Here is a 22,775-nt window from a genome sequence, read left to right as displayed (position 1 = left end):
GTGTGGGTGTTCACTGTATTTCATCCTTCAACTTTTCTATAGGTCTGAAATTCTTCAGAATAAAAAGTTGAGGGGAAAAATCCTCCACCATTTCTATAATCTTGGGTCTGCTGCTTAGTGTGTTTCCCCGAAAATAAGACCTAACTGGAAAATATGCCCTACCATGATTTTTCAGGATGACATCCCCTGAACATAAGCCCTAATGCGTCTTTTGAAGCAAAAATTAATAGAAGACCCGGTCTTATATTTGGGGAAACATGGCAGTAGCTATGAGACCAGCTTACTAACTTAACCACTTAACCTCTGTGTCTCCGCTTACTCACATGTAAGATAAAGGTAATAGTGTTTCTTATTTATAGGTTGTTGGGGAAATTAAATACAATGATGAGTACAGAGCACTTAACACTGCAGCCTGGAATACGTCAAGTCCTCAACAATGTTTGCTATCATCATCTTCATCTTCTTCATCATCATCTAATCTCCATCCAAACTCTTACAGATCAGATGTCCCATAACTTTAGGTTAGAAGTCTGTACTGCCAAAAGCCTAGAAAACTCCTCAAAAAACTAATCTATACCAAAAAGGGACTTCCCAAGTCCCAAAGGGCTCCTAAATAAATCCTGAAAAACACATTTTACTTACATCTTTCATTAAAAGTAATAATAAAAGTGAATACACAAGGCAGTTCATTTCTAGCCCTTGGAATGAGCTAGAGTAAGGAGACTGAGTATATAAGTGTAAAACAATTTCTAGAAAACTCTTCCACACCTTCTCTAATAGAGAGGTAATCAGATGTTGGCTGTGCTGTTCAGAGAAATTGAAAGCAACCCAACATCCAGCAATAGGGGACGGGATCCACTGTGGGATGTTCACACCATTCAAATATTATATGGCCATTAAAATTAATAATTAGACCTATATGTACCAGCACAGAACTTAAAAAACATTAAAGGAAGTTACAGAATAATAACGTACATTATAAAGCCATGGATGTGAATTCTAAAAACACACAAACCAACTTGACATTGTTCCTGCACAGTCCAAGTATGAAAACATGTTCAGGAAGGATATATGCCAACCTCTCGATGGCGGTTTCCTCTGGGGAAAGAAGGGAGGCAAATGGGACTGGGCAGGGGAACACACGGGACCACAACTTCCTCAGTGATGTTTTATTTCTTGAAAAAGACAAGGGATCTGAAGAAACTCTTTAGAAGTATTTTTCCCACTAAGAGATCAATAGAAGGGAAGGAAACATGCAGGACACCAGGGGTCAGGATACGTGGAACCAGGAGAGGGACTCGAGCTCAGGAATCGGTTGTACCCGGCTCCTACCCATCCTCAGCGTCAGAGGAGAAGAAATGCCCACCATCACCCCCTTCGGCTGAATTTCCAAGCCTCTCAGTCGCAGGAGGCCCCGTCCTGAGCCCCGTAAGCAGGCGTGAATCACGTCTGATCTGTGGGCCAGGCCTCACCACAGGGCAGCGGGCAGGCCTGCAAAATCTAAAGGAGGGCAGCAAGTTGTCCACGTGGGGTTTGAACGTTTCCTACCTGGAAAACACTCTCAGGAGTCTCTCTTTGTCTTCCAACTTACCTAACGGAAAGGGTGAAGTCTCCAGGGTTACTTTTACTGGGCCTTGCCAAAAAACTGCCATCAACTCCTCTTGTCAACAGTAGGTTTTCGGCCTCCACGCCAGTGATATTTGGGTGAAACCATCTTGAGAGAGAGAGAGAGAGAGAAAGAGAGAAAGAGAGAGAGAGAGAGAGAGAGAGAGAGAGAGAGAGAGAGAGAGGAAGAGAAACAAAAAGCAAAGGATTCTGTCAGCACTAGTTTCCACACCATCACAGCTGAAACGCCTATGAGTAGAGCAGCTAATAAAAATACAAATCAAGACCCTCCTGCCCTCCTGCCTCTTCTCCTTGGTCACAGCCACCCCCCCACCCTCGCCTTCCAGTGGTTGAGGCCTGGGATCCTGCCAACACGTCTGCTGGGGCTGGGGGCAGGGTCAGTGGGACTGGGGCTGGGGGTATGGGCCTTAAGCCAGGCACTTGGATGGCCAAGTCCAAAAAGACAGTCCACAGGGTTGGGAGACTGAACACATGGAGTGGGACTGAACAAATAACTAAGTAAACATATTGAGGATAGTGGGAGCCAGGCTTCGCACTGTTGGGGAAGGAGATACAAACACAGAATAAACCCTGTGGTGGAAGATTCGAATTGGAGGTGTCCTCACAAACTCTAGTTTTTAACACACATATGGAGATAGACATACAGATGTAGAAATACACATGCATGTTTCTGTGTATGTATATATACTATATACACGCACACACGCATACATATTTTCCTAGCTCTTCTGAAAGGGCCTAGAAGCAGTGACACCCCAGTATCAAGCAGCACACGTAGTATCCTTATTTTGGTTGCTAAATACCATACTCCAATGAAAGGAACTGGGCTCCTTAGAGAAACAGCTGATTCCAGGGCTGGGGCAGTAAAAGGAAGGAGAGTCTGACACGTCTTATGGTGCCACAGTACGAAAGAGCCCCAATGAGAACATGTCAAAAGGATACCGGGCGGCCTCCCACTGGCCGAATCAGAGATATTTGTACCTCAAAGTAAGCAATGATATTAACGAACTATAACCCATTGAATAAAATAGGAAACCAAGAGTCCACACAGATATTAATCTTAAAAAACTAAGGTTCCTCAAAAAATTAAGCATAAAATTACCGTATGATCCAGAAATTCTACTTCTGGGTATATCCCCAAAAGAACTGAAAGCAAGGACTCAGACATTTGCACACCACGTTCATAGCAGCATTATCCATAATAGCCAAAAGGTGAAAGCAAGTGATTACACACATCAATAGAATATTATTCAGTCTTAAAAAGGAAGGAAATCCTGTCACGTGCTACAACATGGGTGAACCTTAAAGACATTATGCTAAGTGAAATACACCAGTCACAAAAGGGCAAATACTATATGATTCTACTTAGATGAGGTACCTGGAGTAGTCAAATTCATAGAGACAGATAACGGAATGGTGGTTGCCAGGGTTGGGGAGAAGGGGGAAAGGAGAGTTATTGTTTATGGGGACAGTGTCAGTTGGGAAGATGGAAATGTTCTTCAGACGGATGGTGGTGGTGGCTGCCAACAATGTGAATGGAATTAATGTCACAGAACTGCACACTTAAATACGGTTAAAATGATTTTGTGTCATGTACATTTAACCACAATTAAAAAAAAAAAAAAACACATGGGGAGAAAGGGAAGCCCTCTCCAGGAGAATCACAAAGAATCACATATAGTAATTATAGAAAAAAATAACAGAAAATCACCATTTGGTAACCAGCATATTAGTAGTTCACGTAAGAATCATCAATGGATGGTAAACCTAGTGGGTGGCCATTTCAGGGAGCACAGCATATTGAGAGCAACTCAAAGCACCTCTCCAGAAAATGCTTAGTAATTACTTGTTACTTAACAAGCAAACACTACTAACTGAATTTCACACCGGAGAATTTGACAGATACTATCTTAACCATCTGGTAAAAGTGAACATGACCAGTTATGGGTGAAACTGACATCACGCGCCTCCTGACATCATGCGCTGAAAAGGACACAGTGTTATTTCTGTGATATGCCTGCCAAAAATGCATTGCCTAAAGTAATTATGAGGGACATCAGACAAACCCTAAGTGAGTAACATTCAACGAACTGGCATGAACGCTTCAAAATTTGTGAAAACCGTGAAAGCGGGGTGGGGGGGATATCAATGAACTATACAGATTACATGCCAGGAACAAGACACAAGTAATACAATGCATGATGCTTTCTGTACTATATATATCATGGACCACAGGGAAGGGAGACAAAGGGAAGAGAAGGGCTTTTGTTATTTATTCTGCCTTTTGCTATAAAGGATGGTAAAGAAACAAATTGAAAGAGGGATAGGAATTCCATGATGGCACTATTATGATGTAAACTTCCCTGATTTTGCTGAGGGTACTGTGATTGTGTGTGAGTGCCCTGGTTTTATTTTGGAGTAACAAGGCATCACGTCTGCAACTGACTCTCAAACAGTTCAGAATAAAATCATATACACTGTGTGGGGAGGGAGGCATATGTGGTACAACGTTAACTGGTAAATCTGGGTGAAAAGTAAACAGTTCTTTGTACTATTCTTGCAACATTTGTGTAAATTTGAAATTATTTCAAAACAAAAAGTTTTAAAAACACACTAATAATGAAATCCACCATAGGGAGCATCTGCTTCAAAAAATTCCTCTCTAGCAGTCTCAGAAGTGTTTGTCTCAATTGGCCATTTAAGTTTAATAGTAAAAGACTGGTTAATGATTACAATGCATCATTATACCTTCAGAAGGAAAGGAGAATATTTTGTGGACCATTTGGTTTATTTTTGTGTGTGGCAGTTTTTTAAATCGGTACTTTTAATGGAAACAATACGACCAAAAATCTGTCACATAATTGTGAGACCCATTAAAACAACATTTCATGAGAAAGAAAAAAAGTTCCTCTAGTTTCCAGCAAGATTTCCCTCATGAATTCCAAGTCACCATTTGTGGGAAGAAGAGTCATCTCTAAAGTCCAATTATCCTGGACCTTTAGAGGCTAATTCAATGCTCCCAGGAACATTAAGTCAATATTAAAAGTGGAGTCCTGGGACTGACAATCAAATGAACTTTTAAGAGACTGCTCAACAAATATTGGCCCAATTAAAGTGTTTTACAGCAGTGAAGGAGAAAGACAGCTCAAGGGTGAAGGGACCGCTGTCATAAACCGTGCGTTAAGGACAGAGAGTCCTACAGTGTTCTGATTAGACGTCTGATCACACAGACCTACCGGTATGTGCACACCTGAGCTCTACCACTTACTAGCTCTGGGACCTGGGCAAGTTCTTTCCACCTCAGATTTTCTCATCTGCAAAATGGAAATGATACTACTTAGGTTCATTTTAAGAATAAAATGAGTGGCGGCCCGTTGGCTCAGTTGGTTAGAGTGCAGTGCTCATAACACCAAGGTCACTGGTTCGATTCCCACATGGGCCAGTGCGCTGCGCCCTCCACAACTAGACTGATAACAACGACTTGACTTGGAGCTGATGGGTCCTGGAAAAACACACTGTTCCCCAATATTCCCCAATAAAAATTAAAAAAAAAAAAAGAAGAAAATGAGAATCCATACAACTGAACATTATTCAGCCATTAAAAAGAATGAAGTACTGATAAATGCTACAATTTGGGTGAACCTCACAAACATACTAAATAAGCCAGACACAAGAAGCCACATGTCACATGATCCCATTGATATGAAATGTCCAGAATAAGTGAGTCCATAGAAACAGAAAGTAGATTAGTGCTTACTTAAAGGGAGAGGTGGATAGCTAACAGGTACAGGGTTTCTTTTTGAGATAACGAAAATATCCTACAATTGTACTGATCCTTGTAGTACGTGAATATATTAAAAACCACTGAACTATATACTTTAAATGGGTGAAATGGATCGCATGTGAATTATATCTCATTAAAGCTTTTTTTAAAGAATGAACTGGGATAATAAAAGAGAAAGCTTATTACATTCATTCATTCAATAAACACTACGCCCCTATCCCAGGCAAGGCATCTAGGCCCTGAGAACATCACAGTTAATAGAATAACATCCTTGTCCTCAAGAAGCTTTCTTTACGATGGAGGAGACAGACAATAAAGAATAGTATAAAAATAAATAAAATGCCAGATGGTGAGAAATGCCACAAAGAGGAATAACGCAGTGAGAGGGGAACAGAGACAGAGTGAGGTAGATATTATTTAGATAGGGTGGCTGGGGAGGGCCTCAGCCATAAAGTAACATTTGATCAGACCTGGAAGAAGTGAGGCAGCAATGTGCAGATAGACAGGAGACAAGCATGCGCGGTTAGGGAAGGAGCAAGATCAAGGGCGCAGGGGCGGACTGTGTTTGACATGCCCAGGTACGCAAGAGACCAGTGTGGCTGGAGCAGAACGGGTAAGGGACAGGACATGAGGCCAATGAGGTAATAAAAAGCCAATGATGTATGGCCTCGAGGTCCCCGTAAAAACTTCAGCCTTTATTTTTGGGGAGGGTTTTAGGCAGAGGAGTGACATGATCTGACTTAAAATTTTAAATCATCTTTCAAGTTGGTGTGCAAGGAAAGCACACAGATCGGTTAAGAAAGCTACTGTGATAAACCAGGCAAGAAATGATGAAAGGACCAAGGTGGCAGCAGTAGTAGTAATAGCCCAACTAGGAATACTTTAAGCGTAGACAATGGGATTTCCTAATCAATTACATCTGGGATGGGAAAGAAAGAAAAAAAGTAGCAATGACTCCTAGGTTTTTGGCCTAGTCAATTAGAAGGATGGAAGTACTGTGTAGGGAAATACAGAAGGGATGTGGAGAGGAAAAACAAATGTTGGATTTTGTACGTGTTAAATTTGAGACGCTCAGTCATCTAATTTACTCCCTCTGAGAGCTTGTCAGAAGACAGAATTTCACCCAGGGAAAACTCCACCTCCATTTATATGAAACCTATCATATCACTCCAGCATCCAACACTTTTGCATTCAGTACGATCACTTTCACTATCCATTGTTTTTAAATCTTGTCCACAGCTTCTTTGATTTATGGTTCCCACCTAGGTCCCCAGAGCCCTAGGGAATCAAAAACGAGTTAACAGAAAGCTTCCAGTTATTTATAACTTTTCTAAAAGTACAATGGAAATCTTACATTAACCCTCAATTTGTCTAACTATATCAGCTAATTAAAATGTCAAATCCCTTTTGCTTTTGGCTGCAAAACAATTGTTAGTTGGTGTGGTAGTCTGAAGCTGAGTGGCATATACATTTTCCTCTACCAAGGAAAAAAAAGGAGAAAACTATCATATAATACAGTTTGGGAAACATTTTTCTTTTCAGAATATTAGGTTTATGGTTTAAAGAAAGAGAGAAAGAGAGACCCCTCGGGGTGACAAGGCTGGGAACTGTATGTGGCATGTGGTGGCAAAGCCTTCCTGGTCAGAGCACGGACTCTGGAGCCAGACTGCTTTGGCTCGAATCCCAGCTCTGATGTGACTCTACATATTACCTGGGGAAATTAACCCAGAACAATCATCCTGACACATAATCTAATGAAACTATTAGACTTCAAGAGAAAGGGGAAAAAATCCTCAAGGCCTCCAGGAAAAACAATTAAATAACTGACTACAGGAAACAAATTAGGCTAGCACCAGACTTTTCAAAGCCAACAAACACAGCAAGTTGACAAGTAGACCAGCGTTTTTTAAAAGCTTCATGAAAGAAAGTGTAAACCAAGAATTTTATACGCAGCCAAATTATCCTTCAACTATCAAAGATATAAAAAAAACAGGTTTCAACGTACAAGAACTAAAGGAATGTTGTACTTGTCAGCCTTTCCTAACTTATCTACTAGAGGACAAGCTTCATTTAACCAAATGATAACAAGCCACATCCACAAAATAATTGATGGTGAGCATTTAAGAATCTATAAAAGTACGTGTTAAGACTAAAATGAAGATGCAAATGAGGGTAGAAAACTAATGTACATGATTATATATTGTAAGTAGAAATCCTGCAAGTAGAAAATGGGAAAAGGGAAAGGTAAATAGAGAAGAACTTGTACAGGCAATAGGCAATGGATGGGTGTTAAAGGATAATGAAAAAAATCTGATGTAAGCCACATAATAAAAATTAGATAAGACAGAAGACTAGGGACACTCAAAAAGTGTAAGGACAAAGGTGACCAATAGAACAAAAATACAAGCCTTCCTACATACCCCCTAAAAAACTGTTTTCAACAAGCATGAAGAATGAACATGTCTTAAAAAAAAAAAAGAATATACATCTTGTATATATAGAAACACATTACATATAGTTATAAAATATTATGATAGAGTTGATACCAAACCTATCAGTCATAATAGTAAGTGTGAGTTTGTTCTCTATTAAAACAAATCAACAATCCATAATGAAGACAGAACACTATAATTATCTATGTACCAAATAACACAGTAATCACCTTTGTAAAGCAAAAACTACACCCTACTCCTAATTCTAATAAGATTCTAATTATTTTTAAAATAAAATGATGGTTATATTGTAGTATTTCAAAAATACCCTTGAACCTACAATTATCAGGCTAATGAAATGAATAAAAGGAAAATAATTTTTACCTCCCCTTTATGGAAGGTGAAAGGTTGTTGTTCTCTTCCAACATCTTACTCCATTATTAGTCTTCATTAAATGAAATACTGCAGGCTCGGCAGTTGCTTCATTCTTAAACACTGGTCCTCCAGCCTGGGCCCCACTATCTATCTATTTGCTGATCTGTTCCCTTACTGCCATCACTGTCATCTCGTTTTTAAAAATAGGTTCTAAAAGAATTTCTCAGGTTTGTGCGCTACCACTGTGATGGCAACCTCGAGTGCAATATTTACTGCTTCCATCAAGATCTTTTTATTTGGTTAGCCTGATTTTCATCCCCATTTAATCTTTCCTTATCTTAGCCAGCTACTTTGGGCTCCTCTAATTTTTTTATAGAGTCAGTGTCCTTTTGGATCTTGTTGAAAACAAAAACACACATTTTCTAAAATCTTTTTAATTCATGTATTATAATAGCACAGATAGGTATCAAATTCAAAAGAAAACGCGTAAGCTTCTCTTAGGCTCCCAGTTGCACTCTTCAGAAGTAACTATAGTTAGCAGTTTCTTAATCTTTTAAGAAATGTCTCATGCATACACATATACTTACTTATCTACATGTGCATATGTGCAAACACACTACTGCCTCCATGCCTGCCTGTGTAAAATACATATCCACACAGAATCTTCCGATTTTTTTCACTTACTTGGACCTGAAGATCTTTGAATATCAGTACATTCTTTTTAGACTTACTGCTACACAATAGTCCATTCATAATTTATTCCCTATTCTAGGACATTAAAACTATTTCTAAGTTTTTGTTATTACAAATAATGCAGGAGAATATATCCTTTACAACCATCTTTACACACTTTTATAAGTACATCTATAAATTAAATTTTTAGAAATAAAATTGCTTTGTCAAGTTTTTTTTTTTTACTTTGACAAATTTGCCAAATTGCACTCAAAAAAAGGGACCAGTTTCAACTTCCACAAACTGAGTGTGAAAGTCCCTGTTTTCTCTCACTTTTGCCAATAGTACATATATTAACAAACTTTTTCATCTTTGTCTATCTGATTAACGGAAAATTGTACCATTCTAGTTTGCATTTCTATGTGAAACTAAGCACTTTTTCATGTATTCAGACCACTTTTTTTTTTCCTTTTCTGTGAGTTGCCAGTTTGTCATTGCTCATTTTTTTAGATGTACTTTTCTTACTGACTTAGAGGAGCTCTTAATACAACCGAAAAATAATCCTTTATTCTATGCGTGACAAATATGTGACTTAGCTTTATTCCCTTTTTACTCTGTTTGTAATGGGTTCCCCCCCCCCCACAGAAACGAATCCGGGCCTGATTAAATTCATCAAATTTTTCCTTTATGGCTTCTGGGTTTCTTGCTATGCTTAGAAAAAACTTAACTCACACTATTGTTGTGAGATAGAAATAAACTAATACACATAAAATGCTTAGCACAGGCCAGTCTGCAGAGTTTCACCTTTGGAACTAGAAATTCAGTTTTCAGTCAGAATAAAATACAATAAAGTCACTGATGTTAGCAAGACCCTGCAAGGTGTGGCCCCTACTTGACTCTCGTGTTCTGGTGACCTCTCTGTCTACTTCAAATGTGCCATATGTGGCTTTTGCACTTGCTTTCCTCCACATTCAGATCCGACCTTCTCAATGAACCACATACTCCCCGTGGGTGATGCCAACACGGGTTCTAATCACACATTTCTACAATTGCCAGGTTGCAGGCTAGCCTGGCAGCTCCGTGACAGGGCAGAGAAGCTACCTGTTTCTTCTCCAACGTGTACCTCCAGCACCTAGCAACAGGCTAACACGTTATGCATTAGGAAACACTAGTGGCTGAAAGGGAAGGAAGAGGGCAGCCCTGGGGTGAGCTTCCATCACCGCTCCCTCCCACATCCACGGGCCCCCGTCTGACCTCGGTGGTGTCACAGAAGGCTGTCAAAGCTGACTCCACACGCAAGGTCAGGAAGAGGCACAGATGTCAGCTGGCTAAGGCTCTGGGTTAAAAAATCTGCTGTTTCCAAATGCATGAGGAAAGAGCCTTTGGGACAAGTTTTTTGGCTTATGCACAGGTGCCCAAGACATTCACTTTGGAAATTCTGATTAAAATGACTGCCACAGCACACAGATAGGGGAATATCTCCTCCTCAGCACCACACACGGTGTAAGAATTGACTGAGTACCAGAAATGACAATTGCTGAAGGTGAGGCTAGCTAAAGACCACCGACACCCATCAGGTAGACTGGCAACAGGAGATAAGGCAGCTGGCAGTCTCTTTACCCCTTTATTAAATAAACTCTATTATTTCATCTATAACTTATAATGATACCTCTCATGTTCAGAGTGAACAGAGGTGAGTGATGTTTACAGGGAAAGCTCAGTAACCAGCACTTAGCACAAAGGCTGGACAGGATAAGGAAGGGCTTAATAAACATGTGTTATCACTGTTGTTATCATTATTATTATTAGTGGAAGATATGCCGGAAAAATTCTTCTCCTGCATAATTATGTTAGTTTCACACAGGCCATTTTGACGTAGGTATCATTTGTGTTACACGGCCTTATCATAAACTTAACTTCACATCTCTGGGGCTGTCCCTACATTATTTCAAAGAGCACATAATTAGAAATTAAATGTTTTTCTCCAGAACCCAGGTACTTGAACTTTGATATACTGTAAACTCTCATTCCTTAGCTATTTTCTTCAAAAAGCATTTGTAATTACCAAAAACTCTTTCCCAATTATATGTTTAATATTTGTGTCCAATCACCGACAATTTTGTGATTTACAGTATGCTTGTCATTAACAGGAACAGTTAGAGCTCATTCAACCCGAGATCTTAGTGAGGGTCAGAACAATGGAATTAGTAGAATTAATATTATGTCATAGGGCTGGCCTCAAGGATTATAAACTTGTAACATTGAGTACTAAGGCCATACATCTCTACGCCCCACCCCGCCCCCAGTAAGAATGCAAACAGTGGAGGCTACTTCACAAAAAAAGTTATGTAAATGCGCCTATATTACCTCAAAGGAGGGGGAAAGGCAAATTAGCATGATTCCACCTGAATTTATCAGCAAGGCGATTCATATAGTGGGCCCCATGGATACAGTAGGCATTTGATGAATGGCTGTTGAATGAATGAATTTGAGGGAGGTGAAGAAAAACCAGACAGGATAAAATACGGAAAGGAGGGGGAAAGGAGGGACGTGGAGAAACAGTCACATGGCGGGGAAAGGGGAAGAAAAGTGTCCTCCTCTTGCTCATTCTTAGTATCTGCAAACCGGCCGGCCCCTGACAGTCTCTTCTAATCAGTCGTCCTCTGGGCATTGTCTATTATTTACTAAGGTTGTCAGGTCATAACATGGCCCGGGTGGGTATCACTCATTTCATAGAAAAAGTTGAAAATGTGCGCGCGCACACACACACACACACACACACACACACACCACCATCACCACCACAAACAACAACAGCAAACACTTGTGAAGAAGAGCCTCAAATCAATGTCAAAAACAAAATAAATGTCCCAAACACATGAGCCCTGTGCTGAGGGGGCTGGAAGAAACGAAAGACAGAATCCCTGCCTGCAAGCCAAACTATTTGCCGGGAAATCACACCAGAAATCGAATTCTCTCACTGGTGAACGCAAATTCTGCAAAGGCTTAGCTCTCTGAGGCTGGGAACTGACTTATGTCAAGTGAGTCTTAAAAAAAAGTGCTGATGAACCAAAAAGAGAATACACTGATGCTGAATATTTCGTTTTATCTATGCACCCCTTTCCTTTCCCCCAGCGATGTGGGGAAAGTCAAGCCGGCCAACAATTTTAGGAACTTATTCTCAAGACTGCTATGCTAAAAAGGGAGTTTAAACTGGGGATCCAAAGTCTAATTTCAGTTTATTGCCTAAATGTAAAGTGATACTGGGTATATCCCTCTGCTCCAGAAAAATCATTATCTTTGTCCTTGGGGAAAAAGTTTATGGTTTGGTACTTTCTGCAGATTATAAGAATTTTCCATTTTCTAATTAAATTTTAATATTCTATAGGAAAAGGATAAGACATGGAGAGGAGGCAGTCGATAGGGACAAGCATTCTAAGTAACAGAGGCTAGAGAGACGTTCTGGCAGCTTTTTCATGGTAGTGGATCCCTATGTCTTTATAAATCACTACCTTCTCGTGGAGTTTCATTGGTCAGCATCTGAGCCCCGATGACACAGCAATAGAGGGAAACTGCCTCCAAAAGTCTTTCCATGAATGGCTTCTACCCTAGTTCAAAGCGTTCTCTCGCTTGTTTGCTCTCCCTGACTCCACTCCTGACTCCGACTGTCCTTCCTTCACAGGAGCCAGAGGGATATTTTTAAACAGATCAGCTCATGCCACTGCCCTGATCACATCCTTCTATGGTTTGGCGTTGCTCTTAAAATACAACCCCAACTCCTCTCCATGGCCCTGAGGGCCTTCCAAGTCCCTGGGGATTCTCGTCCCCCCAATGCCCCCAGGCCCAGAGCGCCTCCTCATGCTCCCTTCCGTTCTTCGAGCAGTCCAGAAACTTCCCCCAAAGCAGCCCTTTCACACCTGCTGCTTCCTCAAACCGGGAACACCCCAATGCCTTAGCAGGTTGCCTGGTACCTGGCAATCCCACGACAAACAGTTCTTGAATGGATCCCTGTTTCATTACGAGAGTGGCAATGGGATGATGAAGACGTGGATCTATAGTCCATTATCTTGTAAATAAACGCATCGCATGTGTGTATAGATGGATATAAATGTGTACATATGTGTGTATCAGGTACGAGCATATATATATATACTTTAAACAGTACATTTTATAGTGACAGATTTCCATTTCAGTTTGGTACTACCTTCACCAAACTCATTTGAGGCTGGCGTACAAGTCTGTCTGCCTCTCTAAATTCAACGCTCTTTGCAAACACAAACTGCTTCTTTCATATTTCAGTGTTGCCAAGGACCATTGAACATACCAGTCTACTGAATGCACACAAGCTTCCAACACTCAGTAATGAACTGGGCAGCATTTTGGGGTGTTTGAATCCATTTCAGGGGTCTCAAACCCTTGGTGGCAGTCTATAACTCCCACAGAACCTGTCAAACATCAGTATTCGCCTTTATGTATTACGTGTTGTTGAGTGGACGCCAACTCCTGGCGACCCTGTGAAATGACTGATGTCCACAATGCCCTGTCCTCAGCAGCCCTGCTCGGCTCCTGTAGGCACGTGCCTACGGCTTCTTTTAGGGAGTCCATCCATCTCACACTTGGTCCTCCTCCTTTCCTGCTGCCTTCTATTTTTCCCAGCATTATTGTCTTTTCCCAAAAGCCCTGCTTTCTCACGAGGTACCGGAAGTAGGATGGCTTCAGTTTTGTCATGTTTGCCTCCAGGGATGTTTCAGGCTTAATTTGCTCTGGGACCCACTTGTCCGTCTTTCTGGCGGCCCAGAGTATCCCTAGAGTTCTCCTCCAACACGATCCTGCAAACAAATCCATTTTTTTTCCTATCAGCCTTTCCTTTCCTTATTTGCCTTTCCTTTCCTTAAAAAGGTCAGCATTGAATGGCAAGCGCTGTCTGTGCTCCCCAAGGGAAAGAGGAATAAGCACAGTGTCCTCTATTGTTCTGTAGAGTAACAAATACAAACATGAGTTGGCTCTGTTTTTCCAGGATCTTGATGCGACTCACTAACAGTCTCCACATTGACCATATGCGAGAAGGATAAGTAACCTTAGCCGTGGCCCCTGCACTTGAGCAGCTCTGGCCAAAAACCCAAGCTCACATTGGGACATGACATTAATAAAGACATCCAGTTTCAACTGGAAAGACATAGAACTGTCATTTTTCAGCAAGGCAAGTTTATTTACTCCCACAGGAGATAAACAAACATGACCACCAGGGAGAGCCTGGGACAAAATGTACTTGACCTGTAATAGATAAACCAAAAGCCAAGAGTCTCAGAATAAGCTACATTGCCTGTCCTCAGCTCAAGTCATCGTACAGTATCTTTCAGAGGAACAAAAGCAAATGTGAAGGATGTGCCATTGGCTGAAGGAAGACGGAAAATACAGCCAGTTTCGCCAGCTGAATAAGGCAGAGGAAGGCAGACAAGCAATCTCAAAATCTAAATTCAGTACTCCCACCGCTAAATTACCTGGAGAAGTGTCATTTAATTAAATGCCTTCCTTTCCCTACCTATGATGTAGAGAAGTATGAGTACACTGAATACACTGACATTTTAATTACCGAATGCATACAAAATCTAAACCCTAACACATGAACCAAAAATAATTATTTTGATAATGAAGCAAAACAAAACTCAGAATAGTACTTGTCATTCAGGAGTTGGCTCATATGATCACCTCTTCAGAGAGACTTTTCCCAAATCCCTTATCAAAACTAACCACGTTCTTGGAGCTCCATGCTCCTAACTCCGGAGGCTGCCGGTTCGATTCCCACATGGGCCAGTGGGCTCTTAACCACAAGGCTGCCAGTTCGATTCCTCAATTCCCGCAAGGGATGGTGGGCTGTGCCCCCTGCAACTAGAAAACGGCAACTGGACCTGGAGCTGAGCTGCGCCCTCCACAACTAAGACTGAAAGGACAACAACTTGACTTGGAAAAAAAAAAAAGGCCTGGAAGTACACACTGATCCCCAATAAAGTCCTGTTCCCCTTCCCCAATAAAATCTTAAAAAACAAAAACAAAAAAAAAACTAACCACATTCTCCCCATTCGGTTTTTTTCCCTCCCAGCAGTTATAACTTATTACCTAAAATTGTCTTATTTATTCATGTGTTTGTCTACTCTCTCAGCCATAAGAACAGCAATCTTTGCCCATCTTACTGCTTTTTAGCCTGCCTGGTTCGATAACTACTGGTTGAATGAATGAATACTGAGGTTAAAAATAATTTGAAAAAGAAGAACAAAGGTGGAAGACTAACACTATCTGATTTCAAGACTTGTTATAAAGCTACAAGAATCAAGACCATGTGGTACTGAGAAAAGTATCCTTTTCTCAGACGGATCAGTGGAACAGAATAGAGTCCAGAAATGGACCCACATATAAACGGACAACTGATTTTCAACAAAGGTGCAAATTCAATAAAGAAGAATGGTCTTTTCAACAAATCTTGCTGAAACAATTGGGCATCCATATGTCAAAAAGAGAATATGTATCTACACCTCATACCATACACAAAAATTAACTCAAAGTGGATCAGAAACCTAAAACTATAAAACTTGGAGAAAACATTTGAGACCTTGGGTTAAGCAAAGATTTCTTAGGAATGACAGTAAAAGCATTATCCATTAAAAAAAACTGGTAAACTGGACTTCGTCCAAATTAAAAATCTCTGTTCTTCAAAAGACACTTAAAAAAATGAAAAGACAGAAAAATTCAGATTAAAACTTTGAACTTTTAGTTAAAAAAAAGAAAAAAGAAAGAAAAGACAAGCCACAGACTAAAAGAAAATATTTGCAATTCCGATAAAGGACTAGTATCCAGAATTAAGAACTCTCAAATTTCAATAATAAAACAAACAACTAAATAAAAAAGAGGGAAAATATTGTATCAAATACTAGATATGTCACCAAAGAAGATATACAGACGGTAAATAAGCACATGAAAAGATGGTCTACATGATTAGTCCCCAGGAAAAATACATATTAAAACTACAATGAAAATGAGATACCATGACACACCCACTACAATGGCTAAAATTTAAAAATTGACCACACCATGAGCGGTGGGAATGCACATGGTGTAACCACTATGTAAAACAGTGTTGCAATTTGGGAAAAAGTTAAAAATACATCTACTATATGATCCAGCCATACCACTGATAGGTTTACAGAAAAGAAAAGAAAGCGTATATCTATACAAACACTTGTACCTGAACATTCAGAGCAGCTTTACTTGTGATAGCGAAACTCTGGAAACAATGCAAATGTCCATCAACAGGTGGATGGATAAACAATTGGCAGTACATCCATGCAATGGAGTATTACTAAGCAATAAAGAGGAATGAACTATTTGACATATACTACACCATGGATAAATCTCAACATAATTATGCTGAGCATAAGATGCCAGCCTTAAAATTCCATTGATATAAAATTCTAGGAAATGCAAACTAATGTATAGGGACACAGAGCAGAGCAGAGCAGTGGTTGCCTGAAAAATAAGGGATTATAAAGGACATGAGGAACCATCTCAAGCAGTGCTGGACATGTTTCTTATCTTGATTGTGGTGATGGTTTCACGGGTATATACATACATCAAAACTTATCAAATTGTACACTTAAATATATGTAATGTATTGCATGTCATTTATACCTCAATAAAGCTGGTTAAAAATAATAAAACAGACCTACAACCTGAAAAATAATAATAATTCCCAATTATGTGTGTTATGTTCATAACTTGACTTTTTTGGTGGCACACATTTCTTTGTTATAATAGGTGAGACAGGGAGGGCTGGAGGAGAGGAGGAATTACTCCATTTCAAACTGTCATGTTTACCACTTGCCGGTTGCTTATCCCCACACTTCCCTGCTTCTAGACTAACAAGCTGGACAATGTAGGGTCTATTACTACCCTACCCCTTACCCAGCCCCAGCCCCATCTTTTGTCTCCAAAAGCAGCAGATCCTTACTTGTCTGGAAGAGCAGACACAAGGAACAAAAGGCTCAATGACTATTTGACAGATTAAAGAATAGACAACTGTTTTATTTAAAAGCTCCCTAAAGAATTACATTTGAGGCTATACACTGCCCTGTTGAAATGCAATTATGTATTACCCAGATCTGTAAGCACTTGCCAACAGACCTGTCCAAGTCACTCACTTCCAAAGTTTCCAGTTTTCTTTTTTTCTCACTCTTTTCCTTCCAGATCTATGAATAAGTATTGTGCAGGTGTATTTTGAGACGACATTCTAGTCTTTTGAAGTCTCTCACTCAAATAACACCAAAAGGCTAAACAGTTTTTCAAATGTCTAAGACAGTGACCACAACAGGGCAACCAAAGAAAAGACTAAACAATGAGTCTTATATGTGAATGGTATATAATGAGTGACTATACAAAAAAGCAGATCACCATCTGAAAACAATAGATCACCCTACTGCTTAATAACAAAATTAAGACCTAAAAATGATTAGCAACAGTTATAAAATAATAGCAACATAGTGATTAATAGTGGAGATTCTGGCTCTACCATTTGTTGGTTGAGTGACCTTAAGCAAGTTGTCTAACTTCTGAAACTCAGTTTATCCATCTTTAGAAAGGGGATAATAGTACCTACCTCGTAGGGTTATAGTGAAGATTAAATGTTTGGCTTACAGTAACAGCTTAATAAATGTTAGCTATTAGTATTATTACCCTGAACTTTCAAAGGACCTCATTAATTCACTAATCTTCCTTCTGACTCTCGGGTACAAATCCTGTCATTTACTAGCTTGTTACTTCGGAGCCTCAGTTTCCACATCCGTAAAAAGAAGGTCATTAATGTTACCTGACTTTTAGGGTTGCGGTGAAGGATTAAATAACTAGAAGAGATACAACTCCCTTCCCTCCCATCTCTCAAAGCGAATATTGCAGAGGAAGGAAATACTTCTAATAGCTGCAGATACAGTCAGTTTTTCCATTTCTGGCACGTGAAGGGTGGGGTGGGGGGAAAAGGAGATGCAAAGACGCCTACAAAGGGGTCAGGGGTCCCGAGTGAAGCCCCCAAATGCGCGCGACAGGCAGAGTGACCTCGAGCAGCTCCACCGTCGGGGACCCGGCCCGGAGCAAATCCCTCCTCTTCCCTCCCGCGTCGCGGGCCCAAGGAGCCTCCCCAAGTGAGCCGGGTTATTTCGGAATCACCATGAGGCAATTCTCATGAGGCAATGGGTCAGGAATGCGGCGCCGAGCCGGGCCGCTGGCGTCCGCGGTTCCCGCGGCGCTCTACCTGCCCCCGTCCCGACGGGCATCCCCTAGGCTGCGGGAGCCGGAACTCCGGGAGGCAGGAAATGAATGGAGACCCGAGGGGTGGGAGCGAGGTGGGACCGGACCCCGGCCCCGGGAAGGCGAGGAGTTTGGGGGGGAGCCTGTCCCCCGACCCCAGGCGGACGACCGAAGTCCGCCCGACGCGCCCCCTCCCGGGCGAGGCTGACCGAACACGACGGGGGCCGGGCCGAGGCCCGCGCCGGGCCCCTCCGGGCTCCTCACCTCCGCGATGTCATGTTCCTCCCGCCCTCCGGCTCCGCGACGGACCCGCTCCTCGCTCAGGCTCCGCTGGGCCTGGTCACATCGGGATGGCCCGAGGGAGGCCCGCTCGGGACCGGACGCGGGGCAGAGCCAGCCGGCCGCGCGCAGACCCCCCTCCAGGCCTGGGGATCCCGGAGACTGTGCAGCCGCCCCCCAAGCCCGGTTCGCTCCTCCTTCGCCCCCGCCCTTCGCCGCCGGCGCCATAGTGACGTCACCCCGCGCGACGCCCCCTGCCACTTCCTGCTTCCAGGCGGCGGGACACCCAGCCGCGGCTGGTAATGGCAGGTCGGTGGTGGCTCGTTGGAGCCGCCGCCTCGCAGTTCCCAAAGTACCTTCACGTCCTCCTTTAGACCTCGGCTGCGGGGCGTGAGCTGCGCGCTCAGTGTTGTCCGCGCGGCCCCAAACCGATAGTTTCCGTTCCCACGGTGTCAATTTTCATTCCTGCGCTGACTGCCAAATCGCATTTCATTCATTTCATTCCTCAGATCGCCGCTCCCCTTAACGAGCTGTATAACCTTGGGAAAGTTGCTTAATTTCTCTGAGCCTCAGTTTCCTCCATCCCTTCGTATCTGTAAGGTAAAGATAGTCATTGTATTTTCTTCGTGGGATTATTGTGAGGATTGAACATGTAAAATGCTTAGAGCGAGGCCTGGCCTGTTTAGTGTTTTGTAATTGTTAGCTGTATTATCAATGTCAGTAAACATATGTTGAGGGTTTTCTATCTGCTAGGCACTGTTTTAGACTAGGGGGATACAACAGGGAAGTGAAAAGACAAAAATTCCTGTGTTCTGGGAGGAGCTACGGTAATCAAGATAAGTAAAATACTCATGGTAATATTCCCATCCTTCCTTCTTGTCTTTTCCAAATAGCCCTTTCTAGTATCATTTGAAACAGAGTTTTAGGGAAGGCTTCACTGAGGATTCCAGTAAAGATCAGATGCTGAAGCCGTCAGAGGAAATAAGTGAGGGGAGTAGCATTTCAAGCATCTAAGGTAGGAGGCTGCCTCCTATTGAAAAACAATAGAGGGGGGGGATGAGGGTGAGGGGGATCAAATGTATGGTGATGGAAGGGGAGCTGACTCTGGGTGGTGAACACACAGTGTGACTTATGGATGATGTGATACAGAATTGCACACCTGAAATCTATGTAATTATACTAACAATTGTCACCTCAATAAATTAAAAATAAATTTAAAAAAAAAAAAAAAGAAAGAAAAACAATAGAGAAGTCTCCAGCCGGAGGGAGAGTTGGTGGTGAAAGGAGAGTAGCAGGAGATGAGAAAGAGAAATGGTAGAGGATCCTATAGGTTATTTAAATGAACGGCGAAATGGAGAGCCCTTGAAAGATGTTTCGGCAGAGGAGGAATATAATGTGTTTTTGAAGTATTACTTTGGGCACCCTGTGAAGAATTGGATCAAGAGGGCAAGGCCAGTAACGGAAAGACCGGAATACTAAAATACTGTGGTATTCAAGGCTGTAGGTGATGGTAATTCGGACCACAAGAAGGTCGAGTTTTTAACCTAATGAATGCACGTGACTCATTAAAGGCCACAGATCTAGTGAGTGAATTCAACCCACATTAGATAGCTCCAAAATCCTCCCAATGATTCCCATTTCACTCCTATACAAAGAACTTTCACACAGTGTGCTAACTGCTTCAGCATTAATGAGCTCCTTACAAAAAAAATTGTCTTTAATATATGCAAATTTAATTTAGGTAATAGCATTCAGCAAGAAGTTGCTCAACCTGTTTCTTTCCATATTCTTCCTAAATCTTAGCCACCTGGACAACTCAGACAACATCCTAATTGATCTCAGGCCTGCAGGCTTTCCCTGTCCCATCCATTCTCCACATAATAGCGACAGTAATCTAAAATGCAAATCTAGTCACTCCCTAACTTGGAGTACTTCAAAGGCTTCTCACTGCTTTTAGGATGTAGCAAAAAGGGAACAACAAAAAAAAATTTAACACCCTCCTGATCCAATCCCTGCTCACTTCACCAGCCCTACCTGTCCCCACCACTCACCTCATTCCCCATGTCCCGGTCGTGCTGAATGACTTTCATTTCCCCTCCCAGCTGAGATGCTCCCTCTCCCTGGAGGGTTCTTTCTGACCCCGCTTCCCCAGGAACTCTAGTTTATGCCTCAAATCTCAGACTCGAAGTCATCTCCGCTGGGTTAGGAAGCCCGCTGTGATTCTCCCAGACCAGGTTATGTGGTCCCCAAGACACCTTTCCTATCTTAGAACCAAACGTACTCCATTATAACTCGAAGACACAGTATAATACGGGGGATTAAATTCGTGATCTTCAAAGCTCAGCCTGTCTGCCTGGGTGTCCTATGTTAGGTTACTTGACTCTGTCTCAGTTTCCTTCTCTGTAAAATGGAGAGACTCTAAATACCACACACCCCATAGGATAGGTTCCAAAGAATAAAAGAGTTAATGTTTAAAAAAAAAAAAAAGTTAATGTTTGTGGAGTACAGTAAGTCCTCACTTAATGTCGTCAATTCATTCTTGGAAACTGCGACTTGAAGACAAATGACCTATAACAAAACCAATTTTATCATAGGCTAATTGATAGAAACAAGAGTTAAGTTCCGAGAGAATATTTCTGGTCACAAAAACATCTCCACACTTCTAAATAAAGACCCAAAATACTTCTAATATTAAACATTGAAATAAATGTGAGCTATACATACATTTAAAAAAAGATTAATAAAAACAAGTGTGGTCATTATTTTGTAACCCACTTATTCCAGGTCAGGGCTGAGCACAGCTGAAGCCTATCCTGGCAGCTCAGTGTGCAAAGTGGGAACCAACCTTAGACAGGAGGCCCTTCCATCACAGGGTGCAGGGCACATCACACACACACACACACACACACACACACACACACACACACACACCCCTACAACCCCTCAGAATGGGCCAATGGAGACAGGCCAGATCACTTAATATGCACATCTGTGGGATGTGGGAGGAAACCAGACTACCTCTAGAAAACCCACGCAGACATGGGGAGAACGTGAAAACGACACACAGACAGTGGCCGTGACTGGGAATGGACTTTTTATTCTCAGGAACGTTAGGAAAGGACAGTGAACGAAATGACGTTATTTTAGGATCTGCCGTACCCAGAACAGTGCCTGGCAAAGTATGCACTTGATAAATGCTGTTTATCATATATCTCTTCCAAAGTAAACTAAGCTCTTTGAGCACAGAAACCATTGCTTCCCCAGTCTTTCCTATATTTTGTACACTCTGCAGCAAGAAGGATCTTTCTAGCATACAAATCTAATCATGTCATTCTTTGCTTCTATGAGGGAGGTTCAAAGTCTTTAGCACTAAATTAAAATCCTCCCATTAGACTAAAAACCTTTCTAGATATGGAATATACCCACACAGTTTCATTTACCCCCACTCTTTCGCATAATCTGACCGTTTTCAAAGGCCTCTTGCTCTTTCTTGCATCTCTGTCTTCCAGAAGTTAGTTTCTTCTGTCTGGAATACCCTTCAAACTCTTCTTCATCTGGAAAACTAAGTGTCAAGCAAGATTCAGTTCCAACTCAATCAGCTCCTCCACAAAACATTCGCTGTCCACACCCCTTGACCACATCCTAAAAATAAAATAGAGACCCCCTCCCCACTACGCCTTGGGGCTGCCTGTTTATCCTCTCACAGCCCCCAACATAGTTCAAGGTCGTTGTTGATTGAGTCTTTTTCCTCTTTCCCTAGTTTATGAGCTCCTCTTAAAACAGTCATTATCTTCATATGCCCAAAGCCTACACAGTAGTACCTGGCATATAACAAGCTTAAGAAATTCATTTACAGATGTTTTATTTTTATTTCTTTCTTAGCTACAAAAGCAATACAAGTGTGTTGCAACAATCCAAATAAGAGCAGTAATTTCCCCGGCTCCTTAGTGGCTACAGCCTCCCTATGGCAACCCCCGCACGGTTAATGATTTGGTGTGTATCCTACCACACTTTTTTCCATACCTACACACACACACACACACACACACACACACAGATCCCACACACAGTCACTCACATACATGACATATGTAGGGATTTTTTTCTATTTTTTTAATGAATTCATAATATGTGTATATATTTATAGGTTTGTAATATGTATATATTTATATATACATACATTTGTGTATGTGTGTATATGTATGTATGTACATACAGATATATATAGAAATAGATAAAATATATATAGAGAAATAGATACAAATATATATCTTTGTGATATAATGTTTTCTCTTAATATATAATGGACATCCAGC

The 22,775-nt window shown here is 41.5% G+C and overlaps 1 protein-coding gene across 4 annotated transcripts in view; it reads right to left on the bottom strand.

Annotated features, from left to right (window-relative positions):
* PTPN11 (protein tyrosine phosphatase non-receptor type 11) overlaps positions 1–18,667 on the bottom strand; it is a 68,076-nt gene extending 49,409 nt beyond the window's left edge. For all 4 annotated transcript variants that reach the window (XM_033097651.1, XM_033097653.1, XM_033097652.1 and 1 more), the window contains exons 1-2: positions 18,445–18,667; positions 1,592–1,714 (exon numbers count right to left, since the gene is read on the bottom strand). In XM_033097651.1, the coding sequence (XP_032953542.1) occupies positions 1,592–1,714; positions 18,445–18,458 (137 nt within the window). In that variant the 5' untranslated portion in view covers positions 18,459–18,667. The remainder of the gene's footprint in view (positions 1–1,591; positions 1,715–18,444) is intronic.
* Between the last annotated feature and the right edge of the window lie 4,108 nt (positions 18,668–22,775).

The sequence above is a fragment of the Rhinolophus ferrumequinum genome, chromosome 25 (assembly GCF_004115265.2).
Source record: "Rhinolophus ferrumequinum isolate MPI-CBG mRhiFer1 chromosome 25, mRhiFer1_v1.p, whole genome shotgun sequence".
Lineage (NCBI taxonomy): Eukaryota > Metazoa > Chordata > Mammalia > Chiroptera > Rhinolophidae > Rhinolophus > Rhinolophus ferrumequinum.
The sequence above is the reverse complement of the archived record's forward strand: the minus strand, read 5'-3'. Positions and strand labels throughout refer to the sequence as shown.